This window comes from Hyperolius riggenbachi, chromosome 5, assembly GCF_040937935.1.
Source record: "Hyperolius riggenbachi isolate aHypRig1 chromosome 5, aHypRig1.pri, whole genome shotgun sequence".
NCBI lineage: Eukaryota > Metazoa > Chordata > Amphibia > Anura > Hyperoliidae > Hyperolius > Hyperolius riggenbachi.
Window position 1 is genome coordinate 125,147,954 of NC_090650.1, and position 22,455 is coordinate 125,170,408.

Below are 22,455 nucleotides of genomic sequence, written 5' to 3' on the forward strand. Positions count from 1 at the left end.
TACCTGAGGAGCAGGTGATTCAGACTATACTGCAGCTATCCACCTGAGGAGCAGGTGATTCAGACTATACTGCAGCTATCAACCTGAGGAGCAGGTGATTCAGACTATACTGCAGCTATCAACCTGAGGAGCAGGTGATTCAGACTATACTGCAGCTATCAACCTGAGGAGCAGGTGATTACTAAACTGAGAACCCCTCACCAGGACTAGCTCCCTGGTGAGGGCAGTAGAGTCAGACAAGCAGGTTCGGCAACACACGGACAGATACGGTACAAAGGCGGAAGACAGAATCAGAGTGAGGGATAGCCAAGTCGGCAACTGGATCAGATAGGCAAAGGCACAGAATCACAAGACAGAAGAGTAGTCAAGGCTAGCAGAGAGTCATAACAAATAATACAATTCAATTAGTACTTAAAGCTATCAACAGAATCTGTCTAAGTGTGGATCCCCAGCTCCTGCTGGTTCTAGGCACACTTTCGGATCTGACTATGGGTCTGAGTGCTAACACGTAGCATATGCAACAGCAGACGAGGAACAACTGACAGGCCTGTTCTATATATACTGGGAGCGCTCCTAAACACTGCCCCAGTCGCTCAGCCAATCAGGATCAGTGCTGGAGTCAGCTGACCGGCTGATCAGCTGACTCCCCTTCTGCTTGCATAAAGATCCTGTCTGTGCGCGCGCGTAGACCTCAGTCTATGTGCGACTGAAGGAGCAGGCAAAGTTCCACCATGCGACGAAAGCCGCTGGCTGAGACGCGGAGACAGCCGCCATGCCACTCGGCGCTGCGGCGGCTTCCTCCTCATCCCCCACAATCTCAGGCATATTTCCATCGTGTATCCGCACGGCGGAAACCGCCAGCTGAGACGCGGAGATAGCCGCCATGCCACTTTCTGATGCGGCGGCATCTCCGCAATCCCTTACAGGCTGATTGATGGTGATAAGGCACAGGGAGAAAAGAGTGAGAGAGTAGCTCACCTCTACAGCCTCATTTTTTTTTTCCTGTTGGGGACGGAGCCTCTCTCTGGTGCATCTTCGTCCTCTCCTCTCTGTGCGGCGCTGGCCAATGATATGGAGAGGGCAGGGGAGTCAATGTGCGCACAGGAATGGTCCTGTGTGGGGTGGGGCTATGTGGGCAGAGCTACATGGGCAAGTCCAATCTAGGGGTGGAGCTACTTAATCAAGGGGCAGAGCCATTACACAGCACAGGAGCTCTGGAGATGAAGGAGCCATAGCAGGTTACCGGGTATGGCCCCCTGCAAGAGCATGGCATGGTTGCCGCTGCCAGAGCAAGGGTCGCTGGGGTGTTGAGGGGGGAGAAATTCGCAGAGGAGAGTTGCCTCTACCACATATGGCACCTGTAGGCATTAGCCTACAGTGCCTTATGGGAAATCCGGGCCTAGAGGACCTAGCCAGAGCATCTCCATAATGGTATTTCTATTATGCAATAGTTAGTACTTACCAAAAGCAGTCCATTGAATGACAACCCAGTAACAGGCTCATGGCCAAGGGCATAACGACAATTCCCACACTTAGTTCACTGCCAGTGATAGAATAGATTTCCACTACGTTGCTCTTTGCCCTCCCTGCACTGTTAACCACTTAAGGACCAGGGGATTTATGGTTGATCTCTGCTGCGTGGGCTCTCCAGCCCACAGCACAGATCAGGAATCAGCCAGGGCGATCAGTTTCCCCCTTTTTTCCAACCCCTAGGGGGATGTCCTGCTGGGGGGGTCTGATCGCCGCCGGCTACTTGTGCCTTGCGGGGGGGGGGGGCTCTTCAAAGCACGCCTCCGCAGCGATTCCCAGCCTCCCCTCCCTCTCCCGCAGGCTATGGGCGGCACTTGACGGAGATTTGTCCTGCGCCGCCATTAATAGGCTTCAGCCTATCAGACTGCGGCGATCCCCGGCCTTTCAGAGGCCGGGGATCGCCGATCTCCTTTACAGCGCTGCTGCGTAGCAGCGCCGTATGATGTAAACAGCGGGGATTTCTTCCCCGTGTGTTTACATTTCGTTTGCGAGCCGCGATCGGAGGCTCACAGGCTGTTCACGGAGACACCCTCCACGAACTGACATGTAATTCCACTTATGACCAGCCGCCGCATATCGGCGTTAAGTGGTTAAATGAGTGAGCGCTCCTCAATCATAAGCTTACGCAATCTCCAGAAGGCACCACCTTCTCTTGCTTATGTTAAAATGTTTTAACTATATAGAGATGAATTGATTAAGATTTGTTTTAATACTATGTTTGTGTGTGTGGAAGGATACACTTTAAAAATGAATGTCACATTCTAAAATGTTACATTTGTCATTTCAGATGTCTCACTGTGAGTGCCGTGACAGATTTGCAATGTATAGATGAAGTAACGGTTATGGGGAACCTGTGTTTACAAGCCTGTCTGAAAGCTGTTTGCACTATTTGTGAACTACTTCCTCTGGTGAAGAATAGGGATGATGGCCAAATATGTTAAGTTATAAATATATTTAAGGCAGCTAACTGAATCTATATGGAACATAAGTCTTTTTTAGCACACATTGCAGTAAAAAATGACATCTACAGGAGGTCAACAAAGACTTGATCCTTTCTTCTGAATTGCATGTCTCATCATTGCCATTTCTTTGTCATGCTGCCAACAAGACACGGACATTGTGTGCCTTGTGTTCTACAAACACCAAATATGCTATCTCTGCTTCAATCAAAGGAATCTTCCAAAGATGCAACTCTTACTAGAGGCACTAGAGCAGATGAAGGGGAACCATGACAACAGGATTTATGAACTTGAGTTTATGTATAAATGTGTTATTGGAAATGCAGCAATGTGTAGGTATTGCTATTTACTGCCATGTTAGACGTTCTGTCTTCAGCTGCAGGAAAGAGTGTCGGCTTTTACAGTGATGGGTGGAGAATCCTGTCCGCTATAATAGGCTGCGCAAACAGGATTGGCCAGGCTGCTTAGTTTAGCATTGTTGATTGGCCAGTAAATCAGGCCAGCCAGAGTTCCCCAGTGCCACATCATGCCATTGTTGACATTTGTGGTGCATGGGCAGTGTTGATTGGTCACAGAAACTGTCTTGTGAGCGCTCCATTATGTGGGTAGAGGAAGAGAGGATTGGCCAGCCAATGTATAAATTCAGAACGGAAAGACCTTTCCTCCAGCTCCTCTGCTGTGAAAAACTATTGTGCATCAGTGACCTGTACTGGTGCAGAATAAAACCCAAATGATTTTGTTTTAATATTCTTCCACTGCAGTCAAAGTGATAGTTTTTGAAGTGCCAGCTTCTGATTATTGGTTTAGGATGCAACAGAGGGTTACTAAAGAGGTCTTAGCTGTACTGTGTAAACGGTTTGGTGAATTTATGCATGACAAACATTGAAGATCTCTGCTGTAAATGGCACTTTTCTGACCTCATTAATCACTAGAACTCCCATCAGAATGTTGTGTGTATTAAGTGTTCTCTGCATTCACCAAGTGCCCCCCCAAAAGTTTTTTTTATTACTTTGTTCTGTGTGACAATGAATGCCAACTGAAGCATCTGGCCTAATGTGGTGGCGTCAGTCTTCCTTGCCTTCCCTGGTTTTCTTCAGCCAGGAGAGCATTTGTTGGCGATGGAAGATGTATGGATGAAATCGGAGACAGCACTGAATGTATTTCTTCATTCGGTGCTCTTATACAAACCTTTCTTGGATAGAATATGTACCATTAAACCATTGGATAGCGTAATCTCTTACTCAGTGTTGATACAAGAGAGCATACATATCATTGACTGCATTGTTGTTACATTTCTCTCCACAGTATTTTATTACATTTTAGCTTGCTTTAAATCAAACATATGTAGCTTTTACCAAAATGTGAATTGTTGATACAGATATGCTGTGTGTAATTGATTACGTTTGTGTTGGATTCTGATTAAAAAAAAAAAGTATTGGAATTTGTTTCTTTAAAAATATCTATATTCTAATGAGGGTGTTCTTAAAGTTTATGTGAAGTTATATATTACAGTAGAATCTCTTTATAGTAAACTCCAAGGGACCAGGAAAAGTGGTTTACTATATCAAACGTTGACTATATTAGAAATTGTCATACTCCCGCACCTAACGTATACTATAGTACTGTATCTTAATTCAGTCAATAATTGGGAGTCTTTTTTTTTTTTCAATGCTTCAGCAAGCAAGCACAGACAGTGTTTAAGCTAGATCAAAATGCACAGTGCTTAACTACTTGCCGACTGCTCCACGGGCCACGCAAAAAAAATTGCCTGGTCACAGGGGGGGCGGTTATCACCGTGGTCCTCAAGTGGTTAAAGAGAAAAATCCTCTGGGGTTACTTACCTCCGGAAAGGGAAGACTCTGGATCCTAATGAGGCTTTCCCCCCATCCTCCGATGTCCCAGCAATCCAGCACTGTGACACCCCCCCCCTCCCCGAACAGCAGTGAGGTAAATATTTACCTACTGTGATCCTGCGCAGGCGCACTAACAGCTCTTTGTTCGGGCTAAGGCGAAAATAGCCAAGCCCGATCGTATGCGCTGTACTGCCCAGACACAAGTCCTTTTGCGACTGCGCAGTAAAGCGGATCGATCGGGCTCTGCTATGTCCACCTTACCCCGAAGGAAGAGCTGCTAATGTGCCTGCGCAGGATCACGGTAGGTAAATGTTGGGCGCGCTGCCGTAGTCCTTGTCAGGATTTGTCGAGGGACTTTCAGGGGGAGCCTGCGCTGGATTGCCTGCAGCTACAGAGGAAAGGGAAGCCTCATTGGGACCCTGACTCTTCCCCCTCGTGAGTTAAGTATTCCCCAGAGGTTTTTTTTTTCTTACAGAGTCTTTTTAATATGCAGGGATTTGCATGCAATAATCACGCAACAGCTTGCACAGGAAGCACAAATCTTACCAGTTAATGCAGGTACAGTACCTATAGTCTGTTCCTCTGTCCACATTTCTGTGCCGCCTGGATGATGCTATAGCATTGCAGCCATGCACAAGCAAGTCACAGATAACACGCTATCCCCTCAGTAATCAGGCAGCAGCTTCCACAGGAAGCTGGCTTGTGCTTTTGAGGTAACCACCACACTGGCCTACAGTAGTGTGCAGATAGCGAGTAGGCTTCAATTTGCTGCCAGCCTGCCCACTGACCTCGGCTCATGGGTCTCTGACTGAGGTATGATGCATGCTCCCACCCACTATCCACTATAGCTGGATACAGAATATCGCAGGGGCTAAAAAAACAGGTTCACTATAACTGAAGTTCTATTATATCAGAGTTTATTATACCAGGTGTTACACCTATATACTTATAATGGTGCTTGGCCAGGAGCTGGACATTAGTTTACGATACCAGAATGTTTACTATATCAGAGTTTACTATAACGAGATTATACTGTACTACCACTAAACCTGCATTAGTGCAGCCTTACTGAACATTCGCGTGTCCAGAGGATGTCATTATAGGGGCATGTCTGGACCTTCTACTACATGAAAGACTAGAAATACTTCTGGTAAGGGTGAAGCAGGCAAGCAATTTCTACATCTCCCATGGGGCTAAGTGTTTGTAACTATAAGCAAGTTTGCCTGCTTACATTAGCTCTAAAGTATCTAGCTTTACATCATAAACCAACAATTTGGAATGTCACATACATATACATACACTGCTACGTGACCTCACAGTATTGATGTTCAAGCAAGTCTGAAGTGATTTTAAGAATAGAAAACAGATACTCACCTAAGGAGAGGGAAGGCTCTGGGTCCTATGGAACCTACCCATTCTCCTCATGGTGTACTCATTCCCCCGCAGGTTCCCTCCATTTGAATTTCCCGACGTGGGAGACTTAGACAGTCGTCGGAAGTACTTGAACTTGTAGTCTGTAGTGTGCACAAGAGGACACATGCGCAGTACAGAGCAGCCCGTATTCGGAAGCCCGTGTGCATCAGAAGACTGCCGTAGCCTACCCATCGTGGAAGAGAGTAGTTCACGAGCAATATCAATGGCATGCAGATATTAGCAATGATTTCAGTGATATGGTACTTATTAACACATTTCAAAAACATATAAGTTAACATGATAAGTTAATTGGTAGTAGCTGAATATCATTATTTTATGTTCATACAGTGCTGTACTTTGTAGAGCACCTATTCATGTAGAGTACTTGTTTATTTCACTAACTGTCCTACAGAAGCTTACAATCTAATCCTTACTGTAGACATACTCTAATCTCCCTAATATAAACTTATGCTGGGAATACACAGTTCGTTTCTGCCGCAGATAGGTGGCTCGATAGATAATTTGCGACATGTCCGATCTCCCGTTCGATCGTTTCGCCGCTCGATTTCTGATAGAAGTGAATGCAAAAAGATAACAAAACGAGCGGAAGATAAGAGAAGCGACTGCAGAATCGAGGGGCAAAAACGATTGAGCGGAGAATCGAGCGGCAGAAACGAACCGTGTATTCCCAGCATTAGACCAATTTTTGGTACACACAATTTATCAGTGTGTTTTGGGGATGTGGGAGGAAAGAAGAATGCCATATTATTGGAATTTTCTAGATGGTTATATCTGCATATCATTGATTTACACCTTCAGACCCCATTGCTAACGATTCACCTCAACTAATAGCTCGTTATCCAAATGGGCCAAACAGGAATAAAAGGACAATTTTGAAGAAAGAAGTCTTGGTGAATAAATTCTTCATTTTTTTTCTTACAGTCCTTCATGAAAAAGATAACATACACAGTGCTGCCCATAATTCTTCATACCCCTGGCAAATGTTGACTTAAAGTTACTTTTATTCAACCAGCAAGTAATTTTTTGACGGGAAATGACATAGGTGTCTCCCATCATATAATAAGACAATGTACAAGAGGAATTATAGTGAAAACTAAACCATTTGTCTACTAAAAAGTGTCCAGTCCAAAATTATTCATACCCTTCTCAATAATCAATAGAAAAGCCTTTATTAGCTATTACAGAAATCAAACGCTTCCTATAATTGCAGACCAGATTTTTGCATGTCTCCATGGGTATTTTTGCCCATTCATCTTTAGCGATGAGCTCCAAATCTTTCAGGTTGTAGGGTCTTGCCAACACTCTCCCTGCAGAGATTCTCCATTGGATTCAAGTCAGGACTCTGGCTGGGCCACTCTAAAGCGTTAATGTTGTTGTCTGCTAACCATACCTTCACCACTTTTGCTGTGTGTTTTGAATCATTGTCATGCTGAAATGTCCAGTGGTGGCCAAGTCCAAGTTTCTCTGCAGACTACCTGATGTAGTTGAGAATTCTTACGTATTACTCTTTTTTCATGGTGCCGTTTACTATGTTTAGGTTCCCTGGTCCATTGGCTGAAAAAACAACCCAAAGCATTAGGTTCCTACCACCATGTGTGACAGTGGGGATGGTGTTTTGCATTGAAGGCTTCTCTTTTATACGCCAAATGAAGAAAACATCATTGTGACCAAACATTGCAATTTTTGTTTCACAAAAGACCAGAAGTCTTCTTCTTTGTCCAGATGAGCATTTGCAAAGGCCAAGCGAGCTTTTGTGTGCCTTATCTGAAGAAGTGATGTCATCCTTGTTCTTCATCAGTGGAACCCAGCAGTGTGCCGTGTTCGTTGGATTCTCTGCCTTGAGACACTGCCATCAGCAGAGCCCAGATTCACCAGGATGGCCTTGGTGGTGATCCTTGGATTCTTTATCGCCTCTCTCACTATCTTCCTGGCCAGCATAGGAGTCACTCTTGTCTTCCGATCACGAGATTTTCCACAGTGCACAACATCTTGTGTTTTTTTTAATAATACTTTGCACTGTAGCCACTGGAACTGGAAAAATTTTTAGAAATGGCCTTGAAGCCATTTCCTGACTTGTGAGCAGCCACAATGCTCAGCCGCAGGTCCTCACTGAGCTCCTTTGTCTAAAGCTACGTACACACATACGACAACGATCGTTCGTTATGAACGACGAACAAACTTTTAATTGACGAAGAAACGACCTAAGTAAAGTTAGCTTTTAAAGGTGTGTAACGATCTGATCGTTAAAACAAACGTTACATCACGTAAAGCAACTATTGCGCTTGTGCATATAAATGAAAAGTTCCATGGAGAAATAGCGAAATGCGCATGTCAAGCCTAGTACGAACGACCGTTGTCCAACGATGTACTACTTTTGCAAACGATCGTCGTTGGAAAAAATCCGCCAAGCTAGATCGTTCGTTTTTAACAATCTAGCTCGTCTGTCGTTAGACTTAATGGTCGTTGGCTGCTTTTTTTTTTAAACGATCGTCGTTTGAAATGATTGGAGAACGATCGTTTCAAACGACTATAGTCGCATGTGTGTACGCATCTTTAGCCATGACAGTCCACAAATCAACTGCAGAAATCTGCTGTTTTTCACCCATTGAATTGATTAAAACAGCTGTTCTCAATTAATCAGGGTAATTAGGGTGCTTTAGAACAGCTTGGACCATTAGGAATGGTATAGAACTTTGGATTTTCCCACAGACTGTGACAGTTTGTGAAGGGTGTGAATATTTTAGGACTGAACACTTTTTGCTCAAATGTAAATAAAAACTGAGAAATGTTTTTTCCTCCAATAATGCCTCTTGTACGTTGTCTCATTATCTTTTGGAAGACATCTATCTCATTTCCATCAAAAAAATTACTTGCTGGTGCCCATACACGATGCAATAAAAACATTCGATTTTCCAGTTTATTCGATCTAAATGATCGAATCAAATGAAAGTTGAAAATATTTTTTTTTCGATCAAGAAATTCGAACGATTATCCAATTTTTTTTCGAGAAAAATCTGATTGGACATGCTATTCGATCTAACGGAATAATCGAACTAAATTATCTAATCGAAAAAAATAAAAAATGGTACCATGTATGGCCACCTTAAGTCAATTTGCCAGGGGTATGAATAATTATGGGCAGCACTGTATACAAGTTTGGATATTGAGTCGCTAAGCTCATGGTCTGGCAAAGGGAAGTTGTACTCCATCAAGAAGATGCTGTTGGTGCAAATTTAGCGTATCACATACCTTGTACTCTATGCAACCACCATAGTAGAGAATAATTGACACCATAAGACTTTAACCAATTGTAATTATTGATGCTTTATTTACATAGGTTTACATTTTTAAAAGGAATTACACGGATACAGTGTAGAATTTCTTAGCAATTAACATAATCCAAGTAAAAATAGATATTTAAAAGGCTAAACAAAATTACAGTTGTAAATACATTTGACAAAAAACAACAGTGCTCATTTATTAACACACCATAATAAGAAAAGGTGACCATAGATTCATAGCAACCACCAGCAAAATTTTTTCATAAGTCAGACCACTGCACTGAAATCTGATTGGTTATCAAGCGTAATATCGAGTGCAGTCAGTTTATATGCCAGTCAAATACAGATAACGGGTATAAAAACAGATATAAAGATAAAGGTTCACTGAAAGAGTGACAGAGTTGAATGTAGTAAACTATTCCGAACACCCACTTTTACATTCATTTTCCTGGCTTCAGCATAGGAAACGCTTCCTATATCTATATACTGCCACATGAGGATGATGTCACAGCCTAGGGGCTGTTTAGATAGGTTAAATTTTCATCCCAGAGCATTCTGGGAGACCAGGTATTTTTTTCCACTGGCTTTGCAACACTATAAAACATTACGCAAAGCTACGCCTGCCAGCACTGAAGATGTCCCCCCAAATTTCAAAATATAAATCGGAAAGGAAAGTGTGAGGAAATATTTTAAAATAGGCACAACTGATTAAATAATTTATAAAGTAACATTGTGATAAATAAGCTATTTTATTGATTACGTTATTTTCAGTACAATTCCTCTTTAAGGTGAAATCGTGTATATATGTAATGACATAATCATCCTATCAATACACAACAAGATACTGTAATATTAGCAACAGAAGCAGGCAAGGCACAATAATTATTAGGCTTTAAATAACAAGCTACAAAAAAACTTTAATGTGGAAATAATTTTTTTAAATGTTGAATAATGGAGTAAAGTGTTAGGACTTCTGTCAGGGGATTCTATGCCTGGCTGGAGTTCTCTCGTAGGCCCAGTGCACACCAAAACCGCTAGCAGATCGTCAAAACGCTAGCGGTTTTGGGAGCAGAGAGCAGATATTTGGCCGGGTGCACACCAAGCGGATTTTGTATGCGATCCACCAGCCGCATCAGCCAGTGAAAACGCTTGGCTATTGTATTTCAATGTGTGGTGCACACCGGCGGTTTGAGGTTTTTTAGCAAACCGCAAACGCGCAGCAGGAGGCGCGTTTGCGGCTTGGCAAAAACCTCAAACCGCCGGTGTGCACCATCCCATTGCAATACATTAGCCAAGCATTTTTCCAGGCAGATGCGGCCGGCGGATCGCTCCAAAAACCGCTCGGTGTGCACTGGGCCATATACACAGGACTTCAGTCAGGGGATTCTATGCCTGGCTGGAGTTCTCTCGTATACACAGGACTTCTGTCAGGGGATTCTATGCCTGGCTGGAGTTCTCTCGTATACACACGTATATGCATATAAGTGTGAGGAGAAAAACATTCCCCTAACCTACACATTTTCCGGCCTCGTTCACATTGCGTTCCGCTCGTGTGGCCGTGGCGTTGGCCGTTTTTGGAGGAGTTTATTTTTCTTCTCCCGGCACTCTGGTGGGCGATTCGTTTTTGTGCAAAGTGCATTTCTACGCGCTCTTCCCGAGTGGTTTTTTAATTCACTCCCAGACGCAAGTCAGGAAGTGAACTCTGACGAGGAAAATAATAAATACAATGTATTTATTCTTAAAAATGCGAATTCAATCGCTACACAAAGATTTTGTGAGCACTTTGCGTTTCTCCTATGCTTTCTATTGAGGCAAAATCGCCCCAAAACTGGCTCGCGCACCGCTTTGCCGACCACACAGCGCACAGCCCGCGCTAATATGAACCTTCTCATATACATTCTGTGCACAAGCGTTTGGTGGACGATTTTAAAAATCGTCTAGGTGTAAAAAAAAAAAGCCGACAACGCCTACAGTGTGAACGAGCCCTCACTGACCAAGAAAGGGCGAGAAATTGAGCCAATTAAAACTAGCAGCTGTCAACCAATTACTTGGCAACCAGTTAATAAATTAGCAGTAGTAAGGGTCATGTCTAGGAGAACTCCTGGAGAAGCATGTGATCAGTTTGGTCAGGTGATAGATATGCACGTATCTGATTTACAAGTTATGATCATGTCCTATAGCAGGATGTGATCACAAATCAGAGCTTTGCAATTCTATCAGCCAGCAATCACATGCTTCTCCTTGTTTTCTCCTAGACATGACCATCACTACTGGGGATAATCAATGCGATGCAAATCTTTCTGAGTTGATGCAAATATGTGCACCTTGAAAATGGACCAATCAATTTAAACCTGGGTTTAAATTGATTGGTCCATTTTCAAACTGCTAATATTTGGATAAAACATTTGCATAAATTTGCATCTCATTGATAATCCCTAATCACAACATCACAAGAAATGATGCATATTGAAGCACGTGTGCAGTCATTTTAACAGTAAGTAATGTGAGACAACACACAGCTCATTCCGTATACTGTAATATACAAAAAGCACTACCATTAATTACAAAGTGTTTAGCACTTACATGGGATTAAAAGAGACCTGGGAGTATTTACCGAACAAGGTGCGCTGCGAAGAGAAGAGTTTGCCATGGGCCACAAACAATATACCTTGCACTCTGAGCTGCAGCATTATGTCTATCAAGCGATTGATTGAAGTCCACACAGTCTTCTATAGTCATTAAAGCTTTATTGGTACAAAGTTAAAACAGTGCTGTAGATGGCAGCTGCCATACAGCACCATGTTTTAACTTTGTACCAATAAAGCTTTAATGACTATAGAAGACTGTGCGGACTTCAATCAATTGCTTGACTGGAAGGATCCTGGAGGTACCCTGGTGGAAGGTCCTGCGCGTCTTACCCCCTAACGTGGGTTCTGGCCACTTGAGTGCGGTTTCCACAACCAAGTGGTATCACATGAGTAGAAGCACTGCACTGCCCAAAGCATGATAGGATAACGTAGTCGTTGCAATGCAGGGATATGAACATGCCCATACACAACACGCATAGTCAATGCACCCTTAGATTAAAAAAAGATTGGTTAATTTGTTAAATACGCAATCCATAACGTGACATGCACATATGTCCAACATGAACCACAAGAACTAAAGGCCAGGCCAAGTTTGACTCAAGAAACCAAGCTGAATTATCAGTCTAACAGAACTACAAATGATCTAATCTGTAATATGTACTGGAATAGTTTAGGACTGGACAGTAACATAACTGATGGCAATATGTTAATTTATCATGAATAAATAAGGGAAAGGCTCATACCAGTGGTGGAGAAGAAATAACACGTTATATTGCTGCAGACTTCAGCTGTATCATTAAAAAAATACAAAATTAAAATCATTTACAAATAAAATCATTATAGGCCTTCCATATCAATATGCAGTCTGAAGTAGGAACTTTCTAGTTTGTTGTATATAAACGTATCGGACAGAAGACACCACTGGAAAATGGAAGACAAAGTGAGGTGAGCATGTGATTGGTTACTATAGATCAGTGTAGTTTTTATTCAGACATTTAAAGTGTACCAGAAACCCCCGACTGACGCGATTGAGCCTGTTATCGCTGCTGATTGCGGCTGAACGGCAGACCGTGGGAGGACGGCGAGGGACTCACACATGCTTATGGGGCTGGAGGAAGCCCCAGGTAAGTATCGATTCTTTCTATTCCTTGGTCTCTGGTTTACTTTAAAGGTAACCTTAAGCCTAAAAAAAAAAGTTTTACTCACCTGGGGCTTCCCTCAGCCCCCTGCAGCTGATCGGTGCCCATGTAGAGTCGCTCTGATGCTCCTGGACCCGCCGGCGGCTACTTCCGGTTTCGCCGTCACCGGCCGTCAGGCTGGGAACGCGAGTGATTCTTCGCGTTCCCAGCCATAATATCGCGCCCTATGCTGCTATTGCGACAAGGAAGGCTCCGATCAGCTGCAGGGGGCTGAGGGAAGCCCCAGGTGAGTAAAACTCATTTTTTTTTGACTTAAGGTTACCTTTAAGGCCTGCTGAGCAAATGAACATGCAAGCTACTAAATTCAATATCAGCAGATTTCAGGTTTCTCTAACACATGGCAATAATAAACATTCACACCTAAAGTGGTATGAAACCCAAATTTCATCTATGGTCTAAAGCAGTGATGGGCAAACTACGCCCTGCGGGCTGTGAGCTGTACATTGGCAGCTGGATTCCTCTCTCCCAACCCTGCAGAGTCACAAGCGGGGTTAAAACTCACCTCGACAATTCCAGTGTCGCGTCTCCATGGCAACAGGGTATCACATGACACAATGTCGGGACGTGCCAGAATATTACTTGCTGGCTGCCAATGTGTTATATGCTGGCACGTCTCAACAGCGTATCATGTGACGCCATTGCCATGGAGATGCGATGCTGGAATTGGTGAGCAGGTGAGTTTTATCGCCCGCTTGTGAAGGGGGGGGGGGGGGGTCAGGCCAGGAATAAAAAGAATGTGGTTCAAAGTATGTGGCCAAGGCTAAGCAAAGCTTGCCGAGGCTTGTTCTAAAAAATTGATCACAACATAAAACTCAGGCCGCTTTCCCACTTACTGCAGTACAGTCCATTGCGTTAAAACACCGCATTGCATCTCAGAAACAGTAATGGCCCTATAGGGTTATCACATTGATCCCATTATGGCGAGGCAAGAGCTGCCGTGCGTCTTGCCTCACTGTATGGTCGCACTGCAGGTGTGACCTTTCAGGGCTGTTGCGGTGCAATTGCAGAAGCATCGCACCTCAACAAACATTTCAACTGTGAAAGAGCTCAATTAGAAGAAAAAAATTATTGGTTTTCAAGTTACTAAGAAGGGTTATTAACTAAAGGTTCTACAAGGTAGCGCATTTAAACCAGGCCACTGTCACTGGCTCATGAGACAGATGGCAGCCAGCGCGTCCCTGGGCCTGTACTCTCTCCCTCCCTGCTGTGTGTGGTCCCCACCTTTATTGCAGCCAGTCTCGCTGGTATTCACTGCCATGCAGGAGACTACATATACACACAGGAGGAGAAGAGAGAGAGAGAGTACTGCCATCTGCCTCACACACTCGGGCTGACTGCCCCAAGTGGGTTTTAAATGCGCTACCTTGTACTTCACTCAGAAGCTATTTGATAGTTAAGTGTTAAAGAGAAACCATAATCAAGAATCCCAATCAGTAGCTGATACCCCCTTTTACATGAGAAATGTATTCCTTTTCACAAATGGATCATCAGTGGGCTCTGTATGGCTGATATTGTGGTGAAATCCCTCCCACAGGAAACTGTGAGGACCATGGTCCTGGCAGTTTCCTGTCTGTGAACCTCGTTGCATTGTGGGAAATAGCTGTTTACAGCTGTTTCCAACTGCCAAAAAAAGCAAGCTGCAGCTACTTCCACTGACATCACCTGCAAGCAGTAAAAATGTCACCATGTGATAAATGTCAGAATGTAAATCAGGGAGAGGAAAGTTTTTACAATGGACAAACATTGACTAAATCATTTATACATAATTATTGTAAAAATGAAGAACTTTTTTATTACATTATTTTCACTGGAGTTCCTCTTTAAGTTTCATTGATTAACATGGGTTCTCGGTCTGAAAATGCATTTTCCTTTTTACAGAAAACATGCCTGAAAACAGACAAGTGTTCTCCCAGCTTCAGTGAAACGATTCCTTCCAGTGACATTACTGGTCAATGTTTAAGAGCAAACATACAATGTTGAGTGTCATACCACTTAAAGATAAGGATCACTGTATTAATGTTAGATTACACCCCTTCTTGGACTGGGCTCCTCAGTGGCTCTGCTTCAGTTCTGCCATTCATTGCCTCTGGTGCTTTCTTCTTCTCTCCAATTGGTAGGTATTCATGTCTGTACATAAAGTAAAGTTCTACTAAAAATGCAATAGATGCCAGAAACCCGAATGCCTGGAAGATAAGATATAAAGAAAACTTGTTTAAATTGTTTTGTTTTAAACATTTAGTAAAAAGAAAAAAATCACTAGATTACACAGTTTTCACATTAAGATTTGCAAATCTATTTCACTGGTATAATGTAACGCTTAGTCAATTTTGTAAGAGGCTCTCTGATGTCTTCACCTAGCTGGTAATATGGAGCCTGTGAAAAGTCATTTACCACTACTTAGCCTTTTCTTAACCCATAATCCGCCACTACTTAGCTTCCTGTTAAAATGGACCTGAACTCAGAACTTCTTCTCTGCTCTAAGAGATAAGTAGCAGTATAATAACCTTAAGATTGCTTACACACCAAGACGTTACAGGCGCACGTTAGTGCGCCTGTAACGCTCCCCCAACGCACAGCAATGTAACACAAGTGGGCTGTTCACACAGCCCACGTTGCGTTACATGTAACGCTGCACGTTCTCCGCAAAGTGCAGCATGCTACGGCGTTGGAGCGGCTATAGCCGCGTTAGACTGTTTGCACATGCGCAGTGGGGGGCGGAGAGGAGGCGGGGAGAGCCAGCTACAGTAGCCGTGCACATGGCTACTTAATATTCACTGCACTGGCGGGCGCTGATTGGCCGGCGGGACCACGTGATGCGGAGTGTCTCGCTCCGCATCACGTGGACCCGCTGGCCAATCAGCGCCACTCTGGGAGACCTTATAGGGATAGAGCCGCCTAACGCGGCTCACTCTACCGTCGGCTCTTGCAGCAGCATACGTTGTGTTAGGTGCACGTTATGCGACCTTAACGTAGCACCTAACGCAACGTCTTGGTGTGCAAGTAGCCTTAAAGTAATATATTTCTTTGTTACAGCAGACACAAATCCTACTGTAAATCTGCACTGTTTCTACTTCCTGCTTTCATGGAAGCAGACATATTGTTAACATCCTTTGCTTTAAAATGAGCTTATCTGCCGTGGCAATCAGCTGACACAGGGGAGAGATCAAATTACACAGATGAGGGGGAATTATACATCCTAATTTATCTAACTACATACAGGATGCAATTCTCTCTGTTTTCCTTCTGTCCTGTGCAAGAGTTTGGGTCCACTTTAAAGGAATCTTAGCAGCTCCTGGTTTCAAATAGCTGAAAGAGTTGCTATGTTTAAGCTCAGTTAACCCAGCTCAGTTCTCTTTAACCCATAATCTGCCACTACCCAGCCCTCCTATTAACCCACAATCTGCCACTACTCAGCCCTCCTATTAACCTATAATCTGCCACTACCCAACCTTGCGAAATAACATAGGGGGTACATTGGCTCCGGGAAGACCCACAAAAGGGGTACATGCTCTGAAAATTGAGAACCACTGCCTTAGATTATGTTTTTTTGTATCTTATGCAGAGTACTTGATTAGCGCAGGCGCTATCATGGTCAAATACCGCGGTCGCGATATGAACATATCTTGCGGTAGTTACGCATACATGCGATGGGGATTAATTGTAATATTGCCGTGCACTGTGTATGGGCGGTAATATTATAGACATTTAGTGAATTAAGCTGCATGCCACATGTCATCTCGTTATTCCTTTAAGGCAAGCCTTTACAATAAATGACATTTTCAAAGAGTTAAGACTTTTAAATAAAAATATGTCACCAAACCTCAGGAAAAAATGTTCTTTCCAGATGGCTGAATCTTGTTTGTGCTGTTTGCATTTAGTTGAGGCCAAAAGCCAACGTGACAGTTTGATCAGATTCTCTGACTGATCACATAAGCATCACAGCTGTAGGAAAAACTCTTTATTTGTAACCATTAACTGCTGACTGAATTTCTGGGATAATAGAGAGGTGCCCATTCATTGGATCTGCAGTGAAACAGGTTTGATAGTTGAGGCCTTTACATGAAAACTGTTGAAAGACTTTATTCAGTAAGGCCTCGTTCAGACTATACGCGCTGCCGTGCGCATTTTGGCAGCGCGTATAGTGTGCGACACGCAAGAACGGTAGAAGGGCATAGACAGCCCTTCTACCGTTCCCATCATATGCGCTGTGTGGCAGCGCGATTGCGCTATCGCATACTGCACGCATTTTTGTGAATCGCAGCGCAGATCCCATTCATTGTAATGAATGGGATCTGCAGCGCATAGGAGCGCAGATGGCGTGCGATTGGACGCGTTGCGTTCCGATCGCACAGCCATCTGCGCTAAATGATGTGAACGAGGCCTAAAAGATTTGGCAAAGTATGCAAATATGGCGTAGCCATCAGCTACTACTTACTTTAGACAAAAGACAGTGCGCAAAGGAGAATTGTCTGACAAATATAGCCATTTTGTTATGCATGTATACAGTACAGTCATCTTCCACAGTGCTTTACATAATTCATATCAATAACTGTTCCTTAAAGGAGCTCACAATTATTCTCTCTACTATAATATATTCATATTCCAGTATCCCTACTATGGTCTTCAAATAGCATGGGGGAAAATCAATCAATCTAATATGTTTTTGAGATGTGGAGGAAACCTATACAAACAATTGGAAAAACACACTAACTATACAGAAAGTGTCTTGACCAGACAGGATTCTCGAGATTCTGGTGCTGCTAGGCCATCGAGCTGTCCGCTCAGAAATAACACTATGGCCCAGTCCCAATAATGTCCCAGCAAACCTACCACAGACAACACCTCACAGGCCTTTTCCTTTAAAGAGAATCTGTATTGTTAAAATCACACAAAAGTAAACATACCAATGCCTTAGGGGACATCTCCTATTACCCTCTGTAACAATTTCGCCGCTCCTCGCCGCATTAAAAGTGGTTAAAAACAGTTTTAAAAAGTTTGTTTATAAACAAACAAAATGGCCACCAAAACAGAAAGTAGGTTGATGTACAGTATGTCCACACATAGAAAATACATCCATACACAAGCAGGCTGTATACACCCTTCCTTTTGAATCTCAAGAGATCATTTGTGTGTTTCTTTCCCCCTGCAGCTATCTTCCACTGAAGTGTCAGACTGTTTCTTCCTGCAGAGTGCAGACAGCTCTGCCTGTATGTAATTCCTCAGTATGTGAAAGCCCAGCCAGCTCAGAGGAGGATTTATCCAGCTTGTAAAAGATAAGCGAGAAGAGAGAAGCTGCTCTAATCTAAATAATACACAGGCAGTGTGCAGAGAGGGGCCTGGAGGGGGGAGATGCATCACAGAACTACAACACTGAAGAACTTGGCAGCCTTCCAGACAAAGGCTGACAAGTCTGACAAGAGAGAGATAAGTTGATTTATTACAGAGATGGTGATAGTAGAACGTGCTGCAGTAAGCCAGAACACCTTAGAATAGCTTTTGGAACTTGTAGGATGATAAAAAACAGGATGCAATTTTTGTTACGGAGTTCCCCTTTAAAGGGGTTATTTCGCGAAAAAAGTAGGCAGTTAAAAAATGTGACAGATGACATGTTTTGGGCCAGTCCATCTTTTTAAGGGGGATTCTCAGGGCTTTCTTTGTTTTCAACAGCATTTCCTGAACAGCAGTTTAACTGCCAACATAGTAAGATACCAGCCAGCCTCCCTACTCACTTGCACATTATTTTGTCAGTTAGACTTTGCAACTGCTGTTCAGGAAATGCTGTTGAAAACAAAGAAAACCCTGAGGAATCCCCCTTAAAAAGATGGACTGGCCCAAAACCTGTCATCTGTCACATTTTTTAACTGCCTACTTTTTTCGCGAAAGAACCCCTTTAAGGGTCCTTTCACACTTTGTTTCATGTTGCCATAGACAGAATCAGTGCATTGTGTTACAGAGTGACGTGCCCATTTACATTGGAAGTGAGGCATATTTGCATGGTACAGTATTCCCCTACTGTATGGGTGACCACACCCTTTAGGTGCAATGCAACTTTTCTGCAATGTTGCAGTGCGATTGAAGAATAGTTGCATCGCACCACATTCTACATAGTATGTAAGGAGCCTTAGGGTCTCAGAACTGTTACCAAACTACCAAAAAAAAGTGGTAGAACTGGGTAAAAATGGTGCGCAGTGGCATAGCAATGGGGGGGTGCAGAGGTTGCGACTGCACTTGGGCCTTGAGCCAGAGGGGCCCACCCTCAACCACAGTGTATCCTGGGAATACACAATGAGGGTTTTTTGGCAGACAGTTGGTCAATGGAAACTGATCAGAAAAACGATTGAAAAAATTATTGTTGGAGGATCGATCGGCCAGTAAATCTGCTGAAAAAAACTCATTGTGTATTCCCAGCATTAGCTCTTTATTGATCCTGTGCTGGTATTAATCACTTCTATAGATGCTTTGAATAGTAGCAATAATTAAACTGTTGCCCATCCTCTTCTTCCACCTCTGACACTGTGGTTGTCCTTGATTGGTTTTTGGTGCACCATTACAATTGTTATGTATAGAGTGCTTGGGGTGCCCCAATGTAAAACTTGCACTGGGGATAACAGCTTCTTAGCTATGCCACTGATGGTGCGTGTACTGTAAATACCATCAGGATTCCTCAGACAAAGCAGGATTTGAACAAAATATATTTCTGATTCAGGTATTAATGTGTCTTGAAAAATGCGTCTCTAGAATCTAGATAAGCATCAGTGAAGATCCTGGCTGAGGAATATAGCTTATGAGGACTTACAGCTACTTCCTTTTTAGGTCCTGTTCGCACTAGAAGCACTGCAAGATAGTGCACACAGCTCTTTACTGCCTCTCCCCTGCTCCTGCCTGAGCTTGCCTGAGCCCCCCCCCCCCCCCTTCACTAATACACCAATCACACGGATCACAGTGCCGAACCATAAAAAGTGTCTTCAGCAGCATTTTGAGATGGGTGGCCCCAGTCACTTGTACTGCATAGGACTGAACTGCTCTGTATTCCACCATGGTCATATTGTTCAGCAAAGCAGAGATCATAAATGGGTCCTAAAACTAGAACAGACAGGCCAGAAGTGAAAAAAAATTATTATGAATTGTATCTGTAGTACAGATATTAGTAGCAAAGAAAAGTCATTAATAGCAAAGAAAAGTCTTATATTTTTGTTTTCAATCATATAGGGTTTTGTTTTGTTTTATTATAACACTGCATCATTCTGTCACAGTTGCAGTTTTAAAAGCACACTGTCTTTTAAAGAGACTCTGAAGCCAATTTAGAAACGGTCTTTTACCTTTTATTTATATTAGGCATGTTTGCCCGTTAAAACGCCGCTATCCCGTCGCAGAACAAGGCTTTTTTACCCCCCAAATCCCCTGTGGCACACTGCGGGGAGCGCTTCCGTGAGAGGCAGAGCTTTTGGCTGCAGCTCTCCCTCTACTCACATCTATCAGTGCGGATCGCCGCCTCTCCCCGCCCCTCTCAGTCTTCCTTCACTGAGAGGATCGGGGGAGAGGCAGCGATCAGCGCTGATAGAAGCACATGGAGGCAGGGCTACAGACGAAAGTACTGCCTCCCTGGGCAGCAAAATCCACGACCAAGAAAGTCGTGCATTTTGCACAAGGAATTTGTGGGGTAAAAAAAATCCTCGTTCTGCCGCGGGATAGTTGGCGTTTTAACAGGGGCAAACATGCCTAACATAAATAAAAGGTAAAAAGCCATTTTTTAAGTGCCTTCAGTGTCTCTTTAACCACTTGAGGACCCACGCTTTACCCCCCCCCCCCCCCCCTTAAGGACCAGCGCTGTATTCTGTGATCTGTGCTGGGTGGGCTCTGCAGCCCCCAGCACAGATCAGGTAGCAGGCAGAGCGACCAGATCGCCCCCCTTTTTTTCCCCGTATGGGGATGATGTGCAGGGGGGGTCTGATCGCTCCTGCTGGCTGAGGTTTGTGGGGGGGGGGCACCTCAAAGCCCCCCTCCGCGGCGACATTCACCCCCTCCCTCTCCTCCCTCCCTTCCCCTCGGAGATCAGAGGCTGCACAGGAACGGATCTGTCCTGTGCAGCCGCTGATTGGCCGGGGATCGCTGATCTGGTACAACGCTGCTACTGTTAGCAGCATTGTACGAATGTAAACAAAGCGGATTATTTCCGCTTGTGTTTACATTTAGCCTGCGAGCCGCGATAAGCGTCCCGCAGGCTATTCACGGAGCCCCCCGCCGTGAATTGACAGGAGGCAGCCGCTCGCGCGAGCAGCTGCTTCCTGATTAATTAGCCTGCAGCCGGCGACGCTGGTCCTGCAGCTGCCACTTTGCCGACGCGCGTTATGAGTGCGCGGTCGGCAAGTGGTTAAACTATATAACAAAGCAGAAATAATGACTCTTTGAACCTTCCTGCAGCAAAAACTTAACTATCTATCACCGTTTCTTTTAACTAAACTGTCTATCGCTGCTTCTTTGCTGTTTAAGTGCTTCAGAAAACAGGACTGTATTTGACCCGGTGGGTTGAAGAGCTCAGAGAAGCTCTTTTGCATAGAGAACAGCTGAAGTTTTTTTTTTTTTTTCTTTTTAACTTCTGTATGTGAAAACAATGAGACTCTTTGCTACTAATACTCTATTTTCTGTACTACACATACAATTCTGTACTACACATACAATTCTGTACTACACATACAATTTATTATACGTTTATTTTCACTTTAGGTTTGCTTTAAGCCTACCTTGTACAGTCAAACAAGTGATTAGATTCTGTGATTTAGCTGGCAGCCTTAAGTGACACATAGAAGTGCAAGATAAAAATGCTGTGAATTCTACTTGTGCTGTGTATAAAGCTAACATCACTTGCTGCTCCCATGCAGGAAAAGAAATGTATGGGAAAGAAGTAATGGTGGAAGCATACAGTAGCATGTATTTTAAGAGCTACATAACATGGTGTTATATACATTTGGAAATGAAATAGTTTTCATTTTAAAAAATGACTTCTTACCACGGCTGCGCTTGAAAGTTCGGTCTTATCAATCGTAGCAACAAACACAATGGAAGCAATAAGAAAAAATACACCAATGCAAGCTGTGAGAATGAAATCCTGCAAAACAGAAATATTGGCAATTCAATGTAATTTCCTCTAGATGGCGCACAATGACCACTAAAACAGTTACACATTATAGTTTCTAACCTTACATTTTAGAAAAACAATAAGACATAAAATAACAAAAATTATATTAAGGGACCATATAGTTTAGGATAATTGGCATTGTTTCGATTGAAGGTGGCTGTGAATACTTGATACAATCCCAGGGAAAACAGAAACAATGTGCCAGATGTATTAAAGGAAACATAAGGCGTTAAAAAAACCCAGATCTACTTACCTGGGGCTTCCTCAAGCCCCTGGCAGGCTATGTGTCCCTCGCCGCAGCTCCCAGCCGTTGTCCCATGGTCCCCTTTGTAGCAACTAGTGACCTGGCAAGTTCGGCCGCTTCTGCACCTGACAGGGAGCATTCTGCGCAGGCACAGTGCTTCTGCGCATAATGCTCCCGGCTATGGAAGCACAAGCAGCACAGCCAGTCACCAGCTGCTAAAGAAGGTACAAC

The 22,455-nt window shown here is 43.6% G+C and overlaps 2 protein-coding genes across 2 annotated transcripts in view; one reads left to right on the forward strand and one right to left on the reverse strand.

The window, feature by feature from the left end:
* Positions 1–2,502, forward strand: part of CMTM7 (CKLF like MARVEL transmembrane domain containing 7) — a 72,878-nt gene extending 70,376 nt beyond the window's left edge. Inside the window, exon 5 of the mRNA XM_068236231.1 lies at positions 2,318–2,502. Within this exon, the coding sequence (XP_068092332.1) occupies positions 2,318–2,331 (14 nt within the window). The 3' untranslated portion in view covers positions 2,332–2,502. The remainder of the gene's footprint in view (positions 1–2,317) is intronic.
* Positions 2,503–9,089: 6,587 nt separating this feature from the next.
* The window catches only part of CMTM6 (CKLF like MARVEL transmembrane domain containing 6), an 83,149-nt gene continuing 69,783 nt past the window's right edge, over positions 9,090–22,455 (reverse strand). The window contains exons 3-5 of the mRNA XM_068236224.1: positions 21,852–21,950; positions 10,450–15,027; positions 9,090–10,049 (exon numbers count right to left, since the gene is read on the reverse strand). Coding sequence (XP_068092325.1) covers positions 14,869–15,027; positions 21,852–21,950 — 258 coding nt within the window. The 3' untranslated portion in view covers positions 9,090–10,049; positions 10,450–14,868. The remainder of the gene's footprint in view (positions 10,050–10,449; positions 15,028–21,851; positions 21,951–22,455) is intronic.